The sequence below is a fragment of the Talpa occidentalis genome, unplaced genomic scaffold, assembly GCF_014898055.3.
Source record: "Talpa occidentalis isolate TD23 unplaced genomic scaffold, MPIMG_talOcc4v2.1 talOcc4.3, whole genome shotgun sequence".
NCBI lineage: Eukaryota > Metazoa > Chordata > Mammalia > Eulipotyphla > Talpidae > Talpa > Talpa occidentalis.
The window spans coordinates 47,471,289-47,488,177 of NW_023603184.1; the positions used below are offsets into that span (position 1 = coordinate 47,471,289).

The 16,889-nt window shown below is 40.6% G+C and overlaps 1 protein-coding gene across 8 annotated transcripts in view; it reads right to left on the bottom strand.

Annotated features, from left to right (window-relative positions):
- Positions 1-16,889, bottom strand: part of LOC119255682 (disks large homolog 2) — an 811,058-nt gene that overhangs the window by 73,860 nt on the left and 720,309 nt on the right. For all 8 annotated transcript variants that reach the window (XM_054699571.1, XM_054699570.1, XM_054699569.1 and 5 more), the window contains one exon: positions 7,263-7,439. In XM_054699571.1, the coding sequence (XP_054555546.1) occupies positions 7,263-7,439 (177 nt within the window). The remainder of the gene's footprint in view (positions 1-7,262; positions 7,440-16,889) is intronic.

Here is a 16,889-nt window from a genome sequence, read left to right on the forward strand (position 1 = left end):
CTTGTGGGATTGGTACTGTGGTTTTGGTTCACTCATGAAGGAAGTCAGAAAGTTTTGCTTTCCACTTGGGCTGAAAGTTTCATTAATAATGAAAATGATGGGCCTCCCTGGTGGCGCAGGTGGTTGAGCATGGTGCTGTGAAGCTGTCCGCGGCCTCTGCAGCACGAGTTTGATCCCCGGCTGGCCAGGGAGCTACCCACATGGCGCAGCAGACCTCTCCTGTCTCGCCCGCTATGCCCCTCAGTAGTGTATTTCAGTAAATCCTCCTGTTCTGCTCCCCACTGTCTCTGGAGAATTCTCTCACCCCCCACACCTCTGGCCTTTACTCCAGTTTAAAAAAAATAATAAAAATGATAATATAAGTAGTACTTGGAACTTTAATGATCAATATTAGTGAAAAAATCCTTTATAGGTAGATCATCTCATTCGGTCACCACCACAACTATCAATAGGTTACCAGTCCCATTTTATGACTGGGGAAGCTGAAGTTTAAAGTTTGCCAAAATTAAAGTGGTAGAAATAGGGCCTGAACACACAGTTGCTCACAGCTGTCTTCTGTGTCTGTCCACATCCAGTTTTAGGAAAAACATTCGAGGACCTTCCGTGCCTCCATTATCCAATGGGAATTCTCAACAAACATGAGATTTGAGATGGGTCATGAACAGTTTAAAGGCCAATACAGTTTCTTAAGGCTGAGTTTTTTATAATTGATAATTCTCCCTTCCCTTGCATCCATATATCCCAAGTATCCTTAATTAAACAAGCCATAAAAAAATAAAAACATATTCACAGAGATAATGCCATACTATAACAGGTTGGCCTCAAAATTCAGAATAAATTTGCCTTTAGCACTGAAAGTCAGGTTAGCTAAATGCCTATTTGCAGCCTACCTCACAAGTGTCAAACTGATTTTTCTCTTCAGTAATCATTTTTGCATGCCCCACCAGCCCTCTGCTTTTCCACCAGAGAGCCCACGCTGAGTGCCTCTTGGTGGTCAGCAAATCTCTCTGCTTGGTAGCAGTGGCTGCTGCAGGAGGTCTTGTTGCCCCAGCCAGATAGGATACTGACAAGCAGCTAAGAGAAAGGGCCTCACACCGTGGGGCTGAAGATCTGGCATCCCTTTGCTTTTTGTTCATGGACATAGAGAGAGAAAAATTTATCAGAAAGTATATTAGGCAATAAATTATATGTATCAGCATACTGTAAGTAAATAGCACAGAAAATTGTTTGTTTAAAAATTAGTTGTTGGGCTGTTTGGCTCACTTGACAATGGGAGACAAGTTATTGAACATGCCTGACAAGCATTACAATACAATAATCATAGTAGATCCTTCTATTTTGTTTTCTCTTGAAGTTTTTTGGGGAAAGTTTTTAATATGAAGCTATTTGAGTAAAGGAGTTTCTAGGTAGAAAAAGTTCTGATAGCTGAACAGCAGCTGGTCTCCGGCTGAAGGTCATGTGAATAGAATAGTCCTTTGATGCTTAGGCTCTAGCTGATAGGGATGCACTGGCGGTTTTTCACTGTTTTAAATAATTGTCTAAATGAAAAAATAAGTAGCTTTAATGTTAGGTTTGGTTTATTATCTGTTAACCTTGAAAGCTGCCGTCTAGCTGAGACCTGTAGGGGCCAGTAGTCTATGGGAAACATAATATACTAATTGTTTATGCTTTACACATGATAATGTATTTTGTTATTATTATTACTAATAATGAATAAATAAAGACCTGCGGAGTCTCGCGGCAGAAGATACTAGCACCTCACCAAGTGTCAGTGTCTCCTCATTCTACCTCATCCCCTTCCCTTCAGCCCCTAAGTTTCAGATCTTTCGTTTTCGCCGACGCCGTCTCATCCTTTCAGGAACCCCTGACAAAACATTTTGCCAGAGGCTGGTCCCCGGCAAGTGGCGCTCCTTCACTTGCCTCAGCCCCTTCTTCTCTCCTAGTGCTTCCTGGGATGCATATGGATAGGTTATTGCTGAAATGAGAGTTAGGGCTGTGATAGTGGGCTCTAGATAATGCTGTATTCTTCTGAGCACCAAAAGCTCAACGTCTGAAGAAAGGAAAATAGTCATCATCTTGTGATGCACAAAAGTATTAGATACTTTACCTCTAGAATGGTCCAGAGCTGAAGATGAATCTGGGCATATAGTATTTGCTTAGTATATCTCTGTTGAATGAATGAATGAATGTTTGAAACTTCAAGGAGGCTGCTAACTCAATTGACATGAAAACTAAGGCTCTGAGAGTGTGACTTGCCCAAACAACCAATGTTTCTGATAACCAGAGTTTCTCACCATCTACCCAAGACTCCTTTGGTAGAAAGATATGCTATTAAGGGTCATAGGCCTTTACCTAAGGAGATAGTGGTCTGCTTTATAGATGGAACAAATCTTTATGAGGAATGCCTTATTTCTCTCACATTCAGTTGGAAGCAATAAATTAGATTTTACTTTTGTCTTTTTAAAAAATTTATTTTATATTTATATCTTTTACATCATTGTGTATTCACTATAAAATCCCCACCACCAGTTCCCCCAGGAACCATCACCAGTCCCTCGTGCTCCCCTCTCCCCTGCCCTGATCCCTTTCCCTCCCATTCTATCACATAATGTCTCATCCATGGTTGCTAGATGTGTATTATTAATAATAATAATAATAATAATAATAATAATAATATCCCTGATCCCTTAATTGGTTCCCCTACATTCCTCCTATAAGTGAAACCAGTTGATATTTTTCTTTTTCCTCCTGGCTTATTTCACTGAGCATGATTTGGAAGCAATAAATTATATTATTTAGGCAGATACAGTATTCCCTGCCCTCATACAGTCACTAACCAAAATACTGAAAACACAAACTGGATGGCAAAATTGGTACAAAATGGTCATACTTTAATGACCCAAATACCTCTCTCTCCTCCCTAAGTACCTCCTCTTCTCTCTCTCCCATCTCCCATCTGGTCTTCTCAGGATTTGGCTAAAGACATAATGAGGTCAGGCTTGGAGCACTGAATGCTCAGGTGCTGGGTGTCCTGGCATTGTGCTCCACAAGGCTCTGTTGCTGGGAGAGTTGAGATGTCAACACTGTTACTGGCCATGGGCTGGCTGAGCAGACTGCGTGAGTAAACCCTTATGCAGTGCTAGCTGCAGACTGCCTGGGGGAGCAGTCACTATAGGGCAAAGAATAAGGAACTTGGATTAAGAAACTGTAGAACAAATCCCAGGTTGGTTACTCACAAACTATCTAATCTCAGAAAACAGAGGTTCTATGTTAACAGTCCAGGTTTTGAAATTACACAAGTCTAGGTTTGAATTCTAGATCTGCTACGCTTAGAGTGTTCATTCAACTTAGAGTGGGTCATTCAACTTCTTAGGGTCTCAGGTTCTATATTAGTTAAATTAGGATATAAGACTTCCAAAAATGATTGTGAATGTTAAATGAAAAAAAAAAAAAGAGGAAATTGTTTAGCACAGTGTCTGATACATAGTAAGACATCCTTATTGCTAAGAGCTTTTCTTGGTGAAGTAGAAAGCCATCAGCTTTTGCTACTGGGGAGTCCTGGGTTCAGTTAGTGGCTAGCTGTGCATCCTTGGGTAAGTTACTAGACTTCTCTGACCCTCAGTTTCCTTATAAGACTTTTGTGAAGATTTAATGAAATTATAAATTTAAAAGTACCTGGCACAATACATAGTCATAGCCTTGATCTTGACTTCCAAAACTGTGAGAAAAAAATGTCTGTAGTTTAAGTCCCCCAGTCTATGGTATTCTGTGTCTTATTTATATATAGCCCTCCTGCCTAATCACAGTATCACCGAGTCCTAATTACATGTCGGCTCCACAAACATTGGGCTCCAAAGAGAGATCTGATGATGGTCCTTGGCACACAGAAGTTGCTCAAAAATACTTAGTGGATTGAACTCTTCTAACTCTAATTTTCGTAACTTTTGGTGGCAGGGTTGCATATGAATTACATTGTGTTGTAACTGGGATTCAAATCCTAATTATTATACTTATAGCTGTGCAATTTCAGACAAGCTAGTTAACTTCTCTGTGCCTTAACTTTCCTGATATGTAAAATGGGAAAATGATATCATCTCTCTCATGGGGTTGTAATGAGGCTCAATAATTTTAAAGGGTTTAAAACAGTGTCCAACATGCTCTAAGAGTAACTTGTTAAGAAAAAATCTATTACCGTCTTCAAATAAATTGAGGGGAAGGCAATACTTTTCATATTCTTCATCTTAAAGTTTTATTGGAACAATTAAAAGGAATCATTAATAAGAAACATTTTTGTAAAGAGTAAAGCCATACACTGTTGTTATCCATGAGGAGATTTTTGTAGCAACTGTCATTTATTCTAAGCTATAGTTTTTTAAGATGCTGAAGGTGGTGTGCAATGACAGTGCTTCATTGAGAAGTAAAGCATTAAAGAGCAGGCCCATGACAAGCACACCACAGATTTTAAGTTGCATTAAAATATATGTACAAGAATGCTCAGTGAAATATGATTACCAGTGATTTTTATTTTTTAATACATTTGTAAATTTCCTACTTTTTCTATAATGAAATGTGTTACTTTTATGAACACATAAAACAATGATACTAGCACTTTTTGGAAGAATTCATAAAGAGAAAATTTAATAGAAAAGCCATAAAAAACACATACACACTCTCTATCACACACACACACACACACACACACACATACACAGAAACTACCAAGCTCTTTATGAAGAGAAGGCAAATAAATATAAATATTCGAGTTACTAGACAATTTTTTTCTCTTGACAAACTATAGTATGGTTGTTAAGATGGATTATCCCAAATAGGAGAGAGAGTTTATTTAAGAATGACCAAAAGCAGGTGGGAAATTTCCTCAAGAAGAAAGCACAGAATGTTCCTTAGGGGGAAAATGAGCGCTAGAACAAGATAAAGGACAATAGAACAAGACTGGTTAGAATCATTGGCCCTTGGGGTTAAAAAGGGCCCGAAAATAATATAGTTCAACTCTCCATCCAAACCTTCAATCTTTTAACAATAGTTCTTGCCACCAGATATTCTGTTATTACAATTATCTGAAAGAGTTTATAAACAAATACAGATATCCAGAACCCATTCCAGATGGACGGAATCAGAATTTTAGTGTGTGTGTTGGGGGCGGGAGGCGGGGTAGGGGGGAGGAAAGTCAGGGAGGGAGGGAGCCTGTGTATACTTTTATAATGTTCCCTTGGTGGAAAATCATTGCTCTGGCTCACTCTCTCTGCGGGTAATTGATGCCATCTCTAGGTGGCTCTCATTTGTAAAAAAAAAAAAAAAAAAAAAATCTTTAAATTGAGCTGCATTTCCATTCTTGGAGCCATATTCAAGAAGGTTTCTTCTTCCACAGAACCATCTCCCAGACTGCTCTGGTTCATTAAATCAAAGCAAGATGCATGTTATCTTGACATTTTGTTTTTTGAAGAAAGCAAAGAAATGACAGAACATAAACTAGTCCTTAGAGTCACTGCTTTGAATACATAACCTTTGGAGAACACTACTAAGCTAGGGCTGTTCTCTCAAAGTGATGGAGACAAGTTAAAGAGACTCTGAGAGCTGTTTGCTGTTGGGAGATTCATAAGCTTGAACTTGAAGGGTAAGAGGCTCTCTTCTCTGCAACTCTTCCTCAGGCAAGGTGAGGAAGCAGCTGCAAAGAACTGACCCCCATCTCATCCCACCCCATCTTTCCTCCAAAATTGTGTGGCCACAGGCTGAGCAGGATGGGGCACCAATCTCCCTTGGAATGCAAATGCTTGACAGGGTAGTTCTTGGATATAATTTACATTGTTCCAAGGCGGCTTGTGCTTGCTCAATCAGTGAATCACTTTGTAATAGTGACACCGACGAGCACTCAGCTTCACTAAGGATTTTCCACAAAGGTTTTGTGATGTTTGGATACAAGGATGAGAGCCCTTTGAGCAAACGGCAGTTCCAGAAAGGCGGTGACTGCTTTGGATTAGCATTATTCCTGACTTTGATGTCATGCCATATTTCTTTTCTACTGTGCATGTAATTTCTGTTTCTTGGAAAATATCTTTGTGCCACAAGGACATTCATGGAAAGGAGAGTTCCTGTTGGTGGTGATGACTAGAAGGTGCTGGGATGGATGAAAGGGTTGAATGTTCTGCAGAATATTGTGCCTTTCAGAAGCAGCACTGAATAGAGACTTGGAAGGCCAAGAGAAGACTACTCTCAACTTAGGAAACACTTACACAGAACTAAACATGTTAGCCAAAGTGGGGAGTTGCGGCAACTAAAAAGTACCTAACCAGGAAAAAAAGAGAGTCATAAATTCAGTTTTTAAACCTCACCAGATGTTTCACAGCTTGTATCCCAAACATTTGAATTTGGGATAGAGTTTTCAGTTATTTCTATCCATCAACATTTGGACCTTAGCTTAATAAGTTGTGTACTTGTAGAGTAAGGAAAAATGTCAGGCTTTTCTGCCCTCCCACCATCAGGATTGATGATGGATCCTTGCGGTCCTGAATGCATGCCTGACAGCGGGCACCTGGAGTAGGGTGTGGGCAGAGGTAGATGGGATTCACCTGGGCTGAGACTGGGCTTTTAAGGGCGGCGTCACGGGGATGCCAGTAGAAGCCGAAGAGAAGCCGAGAGAGAAGCAAAGAAGCAGAAGCAGAAGCAGAGAAGGCCAAAGAGCCCAGATAGAGTGAAGACTTGCTGGGGGCTGGGAGGCCTGCCAGCCTCCCGGCCCCCATCACCCCTGCCTGCTGTGTACCGGGTAAATCCCAATAAAAGACCCACAAAAAACCACTGAGGAATCTGACTCCTTTACCCGGTCTGCTGGATCAGAAAACCTGCACCGTGTCCATTTCTACCCTTACAGTACTTTACTTCACTTTTGCTTGATGATTTATAAAACTATCTGGTACATTTGGAACCTCTTGGTAACCCTCCAGAGCTTATGAGCCAAAATACAAGCTGATCAGCATAATCTAGAACGTGAATACGGGTAAACGCTGGAGGCAGGCAGTGTGAGCAGATCTTCGTTCTTCCTTTCTGCTTTATCACAGTCATCAATTTTGGTAAAACCCTAATGTGAGGACAGTGAGAATTTTTAAAACTTATGTCACCTGTCAGCACTGACAATTACCCTGCAGCTCAAACAGCTATTTTGTGAACAGTTTGCTGTGTCTTCCTCCAATCACCTCCACTCCCTGGAGAACTGAATAGTGATTACTCTGAGACAGAAAAAGGAAACTTACCTTCGTTTGCTGGGAATGACCCCCATCTCCTCACTGTCTCCCTCCAGCATGACCCTCCGGGCCTGCCACCACTCATCATCAGAAGCATTGATAACGTGGAGAATATCGCCATATTTAAAACTAAGTCCTTGACTTGGCAGCCCACTGTCCTTGCTCTTGTCATAGTCGAACATGGCTCTGTAGAAAATGACAAAAGAGAACATTGCTGGGAATCTTAGGCAGCACAGATTCAGAATTCACCCTTTTGATTATTTACCCTTGCTCTGAAAACCCATCATCTATTTAATATCAACTCCCAGGACTGAGTCCCAGGATTGCAGTCCACATTCCCCCTGTTTTGGTCACAAGTTGAGATTAATTCTTGCTTCCCCTTGGAGGTTTCAAGGCAATCTATTGATTATTAAAACCGGGTAGTGTTTCTCTTCTGAGATATCGTCAGGTGTGATAGCTCAAAATAGGCAAAGATAAATGTACCTCATACCTAATGGAAACATTTGTCTTCCCAGTACAAACTGAAAAAAAATCAAAAAGGAAAAGATAATGAAGAAAAACCTGGGCATCTTTCTGGATGATGCCCAGGTTTTGTGTTATGAACAAGTGTTTGTTCACTTGTTTGTTATAAACAAGTGTTTGTTCACTATGAGCCAGGTGCTTTGAATGTGTTATTTCATTAATGCTCACAGCAGTTCCCTATAAAAGTAGTTATTGGACTAACATTGTACTAAAAATCCTGTGGCTGGGAGTATTCATTAATTTATGTCACATCACCCATTCAGAGAGGTGACAGTGTCAAGAGTGGACCTCTGCCTTCCCTCAGCCCTCTTTTCCTGCCTAGGGCTTTGCTGAAACCAGTAGGGAAGATGCAGGTGGTAAAGGTAGAAATGAGTCCTTCTGAGATCAAGAAACCACCCCCCAGATTCCTTCACTTAGGGATAGAGTTAATGAGAAAAGGGACTGTGTGTTATGAACAAGTCCTGTGTGTTAGGAACAAGGCAGTACAGATTCAGAATTCACCTTTTTGATTATTTACCCTTGTTGGTATTTAATACCAATGGTATTCAATACCTAATGGAAACATTTGTCCTCCCAGAACAAAATAAAAAAAAAAAACAAAAAGGAAGAGATAATGAAGAAAAACCTGGGCATCTTTCTGGATGATGCCCAGGTTTTGTGTTATGAACAAGTGTTTGTTCACTTGTTTGTTATGAACAAGTGTTTGTTCACTATGAACAAGTGTTCATAGTGTTAAGAAGAAGTCCTCTCAGCTATATCAGTCTGTAGAACTCCTGTTTTTATAGTCATCCTGAGGGGCTGTGTTCCTTCTGTCCCATGAAATATTGGATTACCCCTGATACTGGATGGCTGCATTGGTTAGTATAATGACACAAATAGATGCTTAAAATACAATGACAAAAATATATATAGGTCTGTGTGTGTGTGTGTATGTGTGTGTGTATACACAGAATAGATTGAAGTCATATAAACATATCTCTTCACTTCCACAGAATGCCCACCTACTTCATCATTTCACTGGGCATTCTGTATTATAATTCTTACTTTCGGCACAATCCCATTCCCACGAAAGACTATTTGCTGAGCTTCGCAAAGCCCAACATGCTGAAGCATATATGATTAGTGGGGTGAGGAAATTGCAAGCAGATTGCAGTTGAATGATAAACAAGACCTTGGTAACTAGCTGTTGTTTTGAGTGAATGATTTGTCTCAAGCCTGAGACAAACTCTCACAAACCTCCATACACATACAGCATACCATGTCTCTGGAGAAGCAGATTTTTGACACCTCCTTGTTTATTTCTTGATTCCATTCTAAGATTTCTTTGGGTGTAACCACTATGCATGCAAAACTAGCTAGATCTGAAGAACACATTTTTCTAAAATCACTAAGGAACAAGAGTGGTTTCATTTCTTTCTTTTTTTTTCTCCATGAAAGAAATGTCACATCTGCTGTCATGGCAACCCCCCAAAAGTTGAAGATAGCATCTAGAGCTCTCACACATTGCAGGAAAATTGAATTACTTGCAACACAGTCCCTTTTCCCATTAACTCTATCCCTAAGTGAAGGAATCTGGGGGGTGGTTTCTTGATCTCAGAAGGACTCATTTCTACCTTTACCACCTGCATCTTCCCTACTGGTTTCAGCAAAGCCCTAGGCAGGAAAAGAGGGCTGAGGGAAGGCAGAGGACCACTCTTGACACTGTCACCTCTCTGAATGGGTGATGTGACATAAATTAATGAATACTCCGAGCCACAGGATTTTTAGTACAATGTTAGTTCAATAACTACTTTTATAGGGAACTGCTGTGAGCATTAATGACATAACACATTCAAAGCACCTGGCTTATAGTAGATGCAGTGTAGTGGAGTATAGTATCATGGTTAGGAGTGCAGACTCAGGGGTCTACTCTCAGGATTATGTCATGGTCCTACTATTGCACTTCTTACTAGTCTTGCAGCTGGATACCCAGGCAAGTTCCTTAACTGCTATAAGGCCACAGTTGCCTCAAATGCAGAGTGAGGATGACAAGAGTGATGAGAGTAGCACCTCTACCAGGGAATTGTATCAATCAAATGTTACATGAGGTAATCTTGCAGAACCTGCACTGGGTGCCTGGCACACAGCGGCAATCTTTAAGAATGAAGTGTTGTGGTTATCATTATCTCCCTTTTCCCTTCTGAGTGGATCCACATGCAAATCCTTTTTATAGAATCTATTCTGTGCAAAAAAAAAAAAAATGCATAGCAGGCCAAGATTATTATCCTTAAAAAGTCATGCTTGTGAGGATGGGAAAGTCAAAGTCATGCTTTGACTGACATCTGGGAACTTAGAATTTGGGTGCATACATTGTACAAAAATGAAGGATGATGTAATAAATACATTAAAAAAAAGAATTTGCGTGGATTCTCACCATTACCTATTAAGAGTGGCTCACTCTGCCCGCACTGTACAGACAATGCCATTTCTGCTGAAACCATGCTTTTCTTCTGGGAGTCAGGGATTGTGGTATGAGGGTATTCACATAAACAGTTCCCAGTCAAAACCCTGGGCACTGAGACATTACTAAACTTTCCTGGTAGATAACATTCACATTTGTCACGTTTAGTTGTGGAGGAATTAATCATGTCTCATGTGACTCCACTGGGGAAAGTCTTCTAAGAAGACTCTTAGAAGCTCGCACCTCCTTTCCCCTAGATTTTGTGTCATTCTTTTACCTTTGTTGATTTTGCTTTATCTTCTTTTGCTTTATCTTCTTTGTTGATTTTGCTTTTATCTTCTTATGCATCACATGCATAATCAGTTATGCATGTGATGATGCTGTGAGTCCTCCTAGGGAGTCATCAACCCTGAGAGCTGTCTTGGGAACCCCCAATCCATTCTATGCATTGTAAAGTATTTTCACATACTCCCTCTCATTTGCGATTCACTCTATGATAAAGAAGGTAGGATGGATATAGTTCTCTCTCCTTTTTACAGATGAGAGATATCGCTAGTGAGCCCTGATGATTAGCCCAGGATATATGGTTTAGTGGCAGCAACCCAGGACTGCAGCTTGGCCTCCTGATCCTGATATCTGTTTCAATATTCTTCATCTTCCCCACCGACCTGGAAGATGGTGGCAAGGATGATAACCATGATGGCAACCACTGCTTAGGGCCCATACTTGTAGCCTCACATTTTGTATTCATTGTTATACTTAACATCATTACAACCCTAAAGGTAAAAATTAGTGTCCCCATTTCACTAATGTGGGATGGAGTTTCAGGAAATTAAAGGATCTGTCCCAGGTCACACATATGTATGTGGTAGAGACTGAATCTAGAATGAGAGCTGTCTGCCTCCAAACCCACACTGTTGCCCATTTCATACTCAGGTTTAATTTTCCAGTCTGTCACCATCTGATGCTCACAACAGAGCAGGACCAGAAACTTTTAATCCCTTTTTTCAGGACTGACCGTCACTTCTGCCCCGAGTCCCTGACATTTCCTTCCTGTTCAATTCTAGTCACAATATTTCTTATGCTAAAAATCTTTGAAACTTCGGTTTTGGTCCATTTATTCTGGATAAAAAATGAGGGGATTGAAGTTAGAAAAGCCATCATGAAAGCTGGCACATAGAAGCCAACAAAGGAGGCTCTAGGGTCAGGGTCTGTGAGTTTGTGGAGCAAGTTATTTAACCTCTTTGGACTTCACCTTTTCTTAAGTGTAAAACTGGTGTAATATATCATCATGTTTATAGCAGCTTGAGTTACAATAGCTAAGAGCTAGAAACAACCTAAGTGCCCATGGACTGACAAAAGTATAAAGATGTGGTATATAAACACAATGAAATACTATTCAGGGCCTCCCTGGTGGCGCAGGCAGTTGAGTGCAGCGCTGTGAAGCTGTCCACAGCCTCTGCAGAGGGGGTTCAATCCCAGTCAGCTGGGGAGATGCCCACATGGTGAAGCAGACTTCTCCTGTCTCACCCGCTGCTCCCCTCAGCAGTGTATTTCAGTTGTCTGCCTGTTCTGCTCCCCACTGTCTCTGGTGAGTCCTCTCAACCCCCACACCTCTGGCCTATACCCCGGTTCTTTTATAAATAAATAAATCTTTACAAAAATTAAAAAAACAAAAACAAAAAAACAAACAAAAAGAAATACCGATCAACCATGAAAACACATGAAATCCTGTGTTTTCAAATATGGATGGACCCAGAGAATATCATGTTTAGTGAAATAACTTAGATGGAGAAAAACAATGTATGATTTCACTCAGAACTGGTATATAAAGAAGAAAATGAATGAACTAAATAGAACAAAAACAAGCTGGTAGAATTTAAGTGACTACCAGAAGGGAAAGGGAATAGGATGGGTAAACAGAGCAAAAGGAGTGAAAGACAGAACTGAATAAAAATGTTGTGGAGTATATACACGTGTTGATTTTTAAAGGTGTGCAACTGCAGCTTTTTTGTTATAATGCAATGTTATTTCAATAACAATATTAAAATATTGTTATTTGAGGATTACTTCTCAACCCCATTGGCAAAATAAAATACCAACTACCTCAAAGAGTCATGGGAAGGATTAAAGGAGAAAATAATCGTAAGGTTTTGCGATACCTGGCATAATGAGTGCTCAACAAATGCAAGCTATTACTATTATCATGTTGTTTTTCTGAAAAATGTAGAGGCCTTTGAGTCAGAGGATCTTGATCTAAACGTGCTACTTAGTAGTTATTTTGCATATTGTGTATAAAGACTTCTAAAATAGTTCTGTGTCCCTGAATACCCAGTACCTTACTGGTCACAAAGTGGGTCCTCAATATAGATCTGTGGAAATGTTTCAGTGGCTCTTGAAAGCCCTCTTTCTTTCTTTCTTTCTTTCTTTTTTTTAAGATTTATTTATTTATGCACACAAGAACTGGGGTACAGGCCAGAGGTGGGGTGTGAGAGGATTCACCAGAGATAGAGCAGGGAGCAGAACAGGCAGACTGACTGAAATACACCACTGAGGGGAGCAGTGGGCGAGTCAGGAGAGGTCTGCTGCACCATGTGGGTTGCTCCCCGGGACTGCAGTGGCTACAGAAATCTTCATAGTGCTGCATCTTAACCCCTTGCGCCACCAGGGAGGCCAGCCCTCCTTCTTTTGAGCCTCAGAGTCCCCATGTATAAGGGAAGGGGAGTAGAGACCGCTCCTGACACCACACCAGGTCAGACAGTCTTTCTATTCTGCTCCATTCTGTTCCGGAGAGGGGGGTCCCTATTCCTGTCTTTAGCAGTAAGTGCTCTTGCTTAAGTGGCCCAGCAGCATGTTGCTCTGAGTTCCATTTACACTAGGCCATCTGCCCCTCTAGGATTACACTGATTCTGACTTTACAAGTCCTTAAAAACAAGCAACTGGCACATTTCACCCATTTCTTCTAATATCCTTCAGATATTAATGTATCCTCATGCCTGGGAAAAATACTACAGTGCCCTATCACTTAATTTAAAAAGCAATAAGCTGTTTTTAATTTGCTTTATGTGCTAATTCATCACAGCTACTTTTATAAAAAGCTATCAAGACTCACACTTTCCACCCAGGGTGCTTTTAACAAGTCCATTAGACAAGTGGAATTAGACATGAATAAAGCAATGACTTCAATCCCTCCTGCCCCTCCTGCATTTAAACATGTGGAGGCCTGGATGCCATCTGGGGAAGTTCAGTGAGGGAAGAGTGAAGCCCCTGTCATTCTCACGGCTACATAACATGGCCATGAGATATCAGTGTGCCTGATGGCAGTCTGCTAAACCCTTTATAGCATTGCTTCACCAGATGCACTGGATAGGCGAGATAGCATGTAGGCTATGTACCAGGCTTTAGAGGGATAAGAAACCTGGGTTTAAGTTCCATATCTGCCATTCCTACTTGTGAATTTTACTTAGCTTTCTAACTACTGATGACCATTTTCTCATTTATGAAATGCAGATAATCCTAGCATTAACTCAAAAGATTGTTATGGAGATTAATAATGCAATCATAAATGAAATGCCCAATATCTATGTGAAATGAATTATACTTTGAAATGATAAAAGCCAGTAAGTAGCATGATCAGTATTTAAATACATATAGATGTATCAAAATTAAATACATATAGACATATCAGTATTAAATACATATAGATGGATCACAATTCCATGCTTCTGACTGTAGAATATAACTTGAAATTCCTGACAAAGAATATCATTCTTAGACCTCATCACCAAGGAATGACATAATGATCACATTTATGACACCATGGGCTGCCCTTCAGGAAAGATATAGGAGTAGTTTGAGTGTGCATCAGTTCACAACTGCCCTGCAATAAATATGCAAATCTTGTATTACAGATAAGAAAACATAGATTTGGATAATTTAAGCAATATGTCTGATGTTGCAATAGGTATCAGATAGTAAGACTCGACTCAAAGCCTGTCTTCCCCAGAGATCTGAGACCCTCCAGTTACATCAACCCATGTATTATTTTTTGGGTACAACCCCCCTTCAAACAAAAATACCCACATTCTTTATTGATTTGATTGTGCTAACATTTAATAATCATGGACCATATAGCAGCGACATTCTCTCTTTATTCAGAGGATGGAGCTTTAGCTACACACTTTGAGACTGGGAAGGCAGAGGATGAGCAGAGGAGAGAGAACTCCCAGGGCAGTGACACTAAAAGCAGGAAAAGTTCTGTGTTTTATGGTGATAGAGAATGTGGTAGGAAGCATAATAATCCCCCTGTAATCTTCCTCAGATATGTACAAGCCTTGATTCCCAGAAACTGTGAAATATGTGAACTTACATGGCAAAAGGGATACATAGGTTTGATTAAAGTTAAGGGTTTAAGAGAGTTAGATTATCCTGAATTATCTGGGTGAGTCCTTGAAAGTTGAGAAGGTGGAAGAATAGGTCAGAGGGATGCAACGTGAGAGGGACTAGACTGTCACTGATGAATCTGAAGATGAAGGAAGATGATTTGTTATGAGTGATAGAAAAGTTACAACAAAGGATAAGAGGCTGCATGGTTTCAGAGAGGAGAGGTAGAAGCCAAGAATCACCAGTTTGTTGATCCTGTCAAAGCTTCTGTGGAATAGGAATAACTACTCTCGACAATAATAATATCAACCTACTGAGTCTTTGTTATCAGCCAGGCCATGAATAAAGTATCTCAGCTTTACATAATTTAATTTTATTGAATCCCTATAATTAACATAAAAAAGGGTATGATTATTCCTACTTTTCAGATAAAAAAACACCTTAGGCTTTCTTTTTTTTTTTTTAAAGATTTAATTATTTATGCATACAAGAACTGGGGTACAGGCCAGAGATGTGGGGGTGGTGGTGAGAGGATTCACCAGAGAGAGAGTGGGGAACAGAATAAGCAGATGGACTGAAATATCCTGCTGAGGGGAGCAGCAGGCAAGTCAGGAGAGGTCTGCTGCACCATGTGGGTAGCTCCCTGGCTGGGGATGGAACTCGTGCTGCAGTGGCTGTGGACAGCTTCATAGGTTGTGTCTTAACCCCTTGCATCACCAGGGAGGCCCTAGGCTTTATTTTCTAATATTTCATCCAATTCTCACAAACCCCTGAGGAAAAAAAAAATTATTGTGTCTGTTTTCAGATAAGGAAAGTGAGGTACAGAATAAGCAGCCTTTTTCTCCCCTACACTTGATTGCTTCAACCTCTTGAATGGAGACGGGTCTTACTTCCTCTACTGGATTAGAGCTGCTGAAAGTCAGGGGCTTCCAGGGTCAGCCTCCGCATAGATACATTATAAGTGAATAGACAACCAGCCAGCAAGCTCCTCCTTCCTGTGCCACTTACTAGGTTGGGAAGGAGAAGGTTTTGTTTCCATGACAACTCTAAGACCCAAGAAGCAGAGTCCTTAATTTGACTCAATTACCTCAGTCTCTTGACGTTGAGGCTCCTGCTTGATGAGAGACCTGATTCCCACCTTTCTATGCAGCAGGAGAAAGAACAAAAGCAGGGGGAAATACAGCCTGCTCTCCTCGCCATCTCACTGGGCTGATGTGGACACGAGTGTCATATTGTTAAGATAAGCAGGTGAAGAGAGTCCTGGAAGGACAGCTAGTGGAGTGAAGAAACAATCGAGAGAGTTTGTATTTTTCTTTTTTTCATATTTAATTTTTCTTTTTATTATTATTTTTAATTTTTTTACATTGTTGATCATTTTTAAAAAAGATTTATTTTATTTATTTATGCATACAAGAGATGGGGTGTAGGCCAGAGGAAGGGGGCGGTGAGAGGATTCACCAGAGACAGTGGGGAGCAGCAGGTGAGACAGGTCTGCCGTGCCATGTGGTTTAACTTCCTGGCTGGGGATCGAACTCGTGCTGCAGTGGCTGCTGATAGCTGCACAGTGCTGAGACTTAACCCTTTGTGCCACCAGGGAGGTCTGTGTTGATAATTTTTGTACAGTATTTGATTTATCTCTTTCTACTTGAGCTGTAGAGAAAAATCCATGGACCAATCTTAGCTTTAGTTGATCCATAAAATGGGCTTCATCATTCCTAAATGAAGCATATTTGTAGGAAAAGTACAATAACCATCAACCAATAGCTCCTCTATTTCACCCAAATTTTATTTATTTATTAATTTATTATTATTATTTGTTTTTGCAAATATTGGAAGGAGAATGAAATGTTGTCTTTTAACTGTGAAAAATACAACAGGGCCTCCCTGGTGGCACAAGGGGTTAAGCACCATACTATGAAGCAATCCGCAGCCTCTGCAGCACAAGTTCGATCCCTGGCTGGCCAGGGAGCAACCCACATGGCGCAGCAGACCTCTCCTGACTCACCCGCTGCTCCCCTTAGCAGTGTATTTCAGTCAGTCTGCCTGTTCTGCTTCCCACACTCTGGTGAATCCTCTCACCCACCGCATCTCTGGCCTGTACCCCAGTTCTCATACGCACAAATAAATAAATCTTTAAAAAAAAAGAGAAAAATACAACAACCCATATATAGTAAACACTGTCAAGATGTTTTCCTACGGGGGCATGTGGAAAATGATGCTGAACTAGGAGCAGAGAGATCTAAACTTGAGTTGCTCTGAAAGATCAATTATTTCCAATTGTTTTCTGGTTT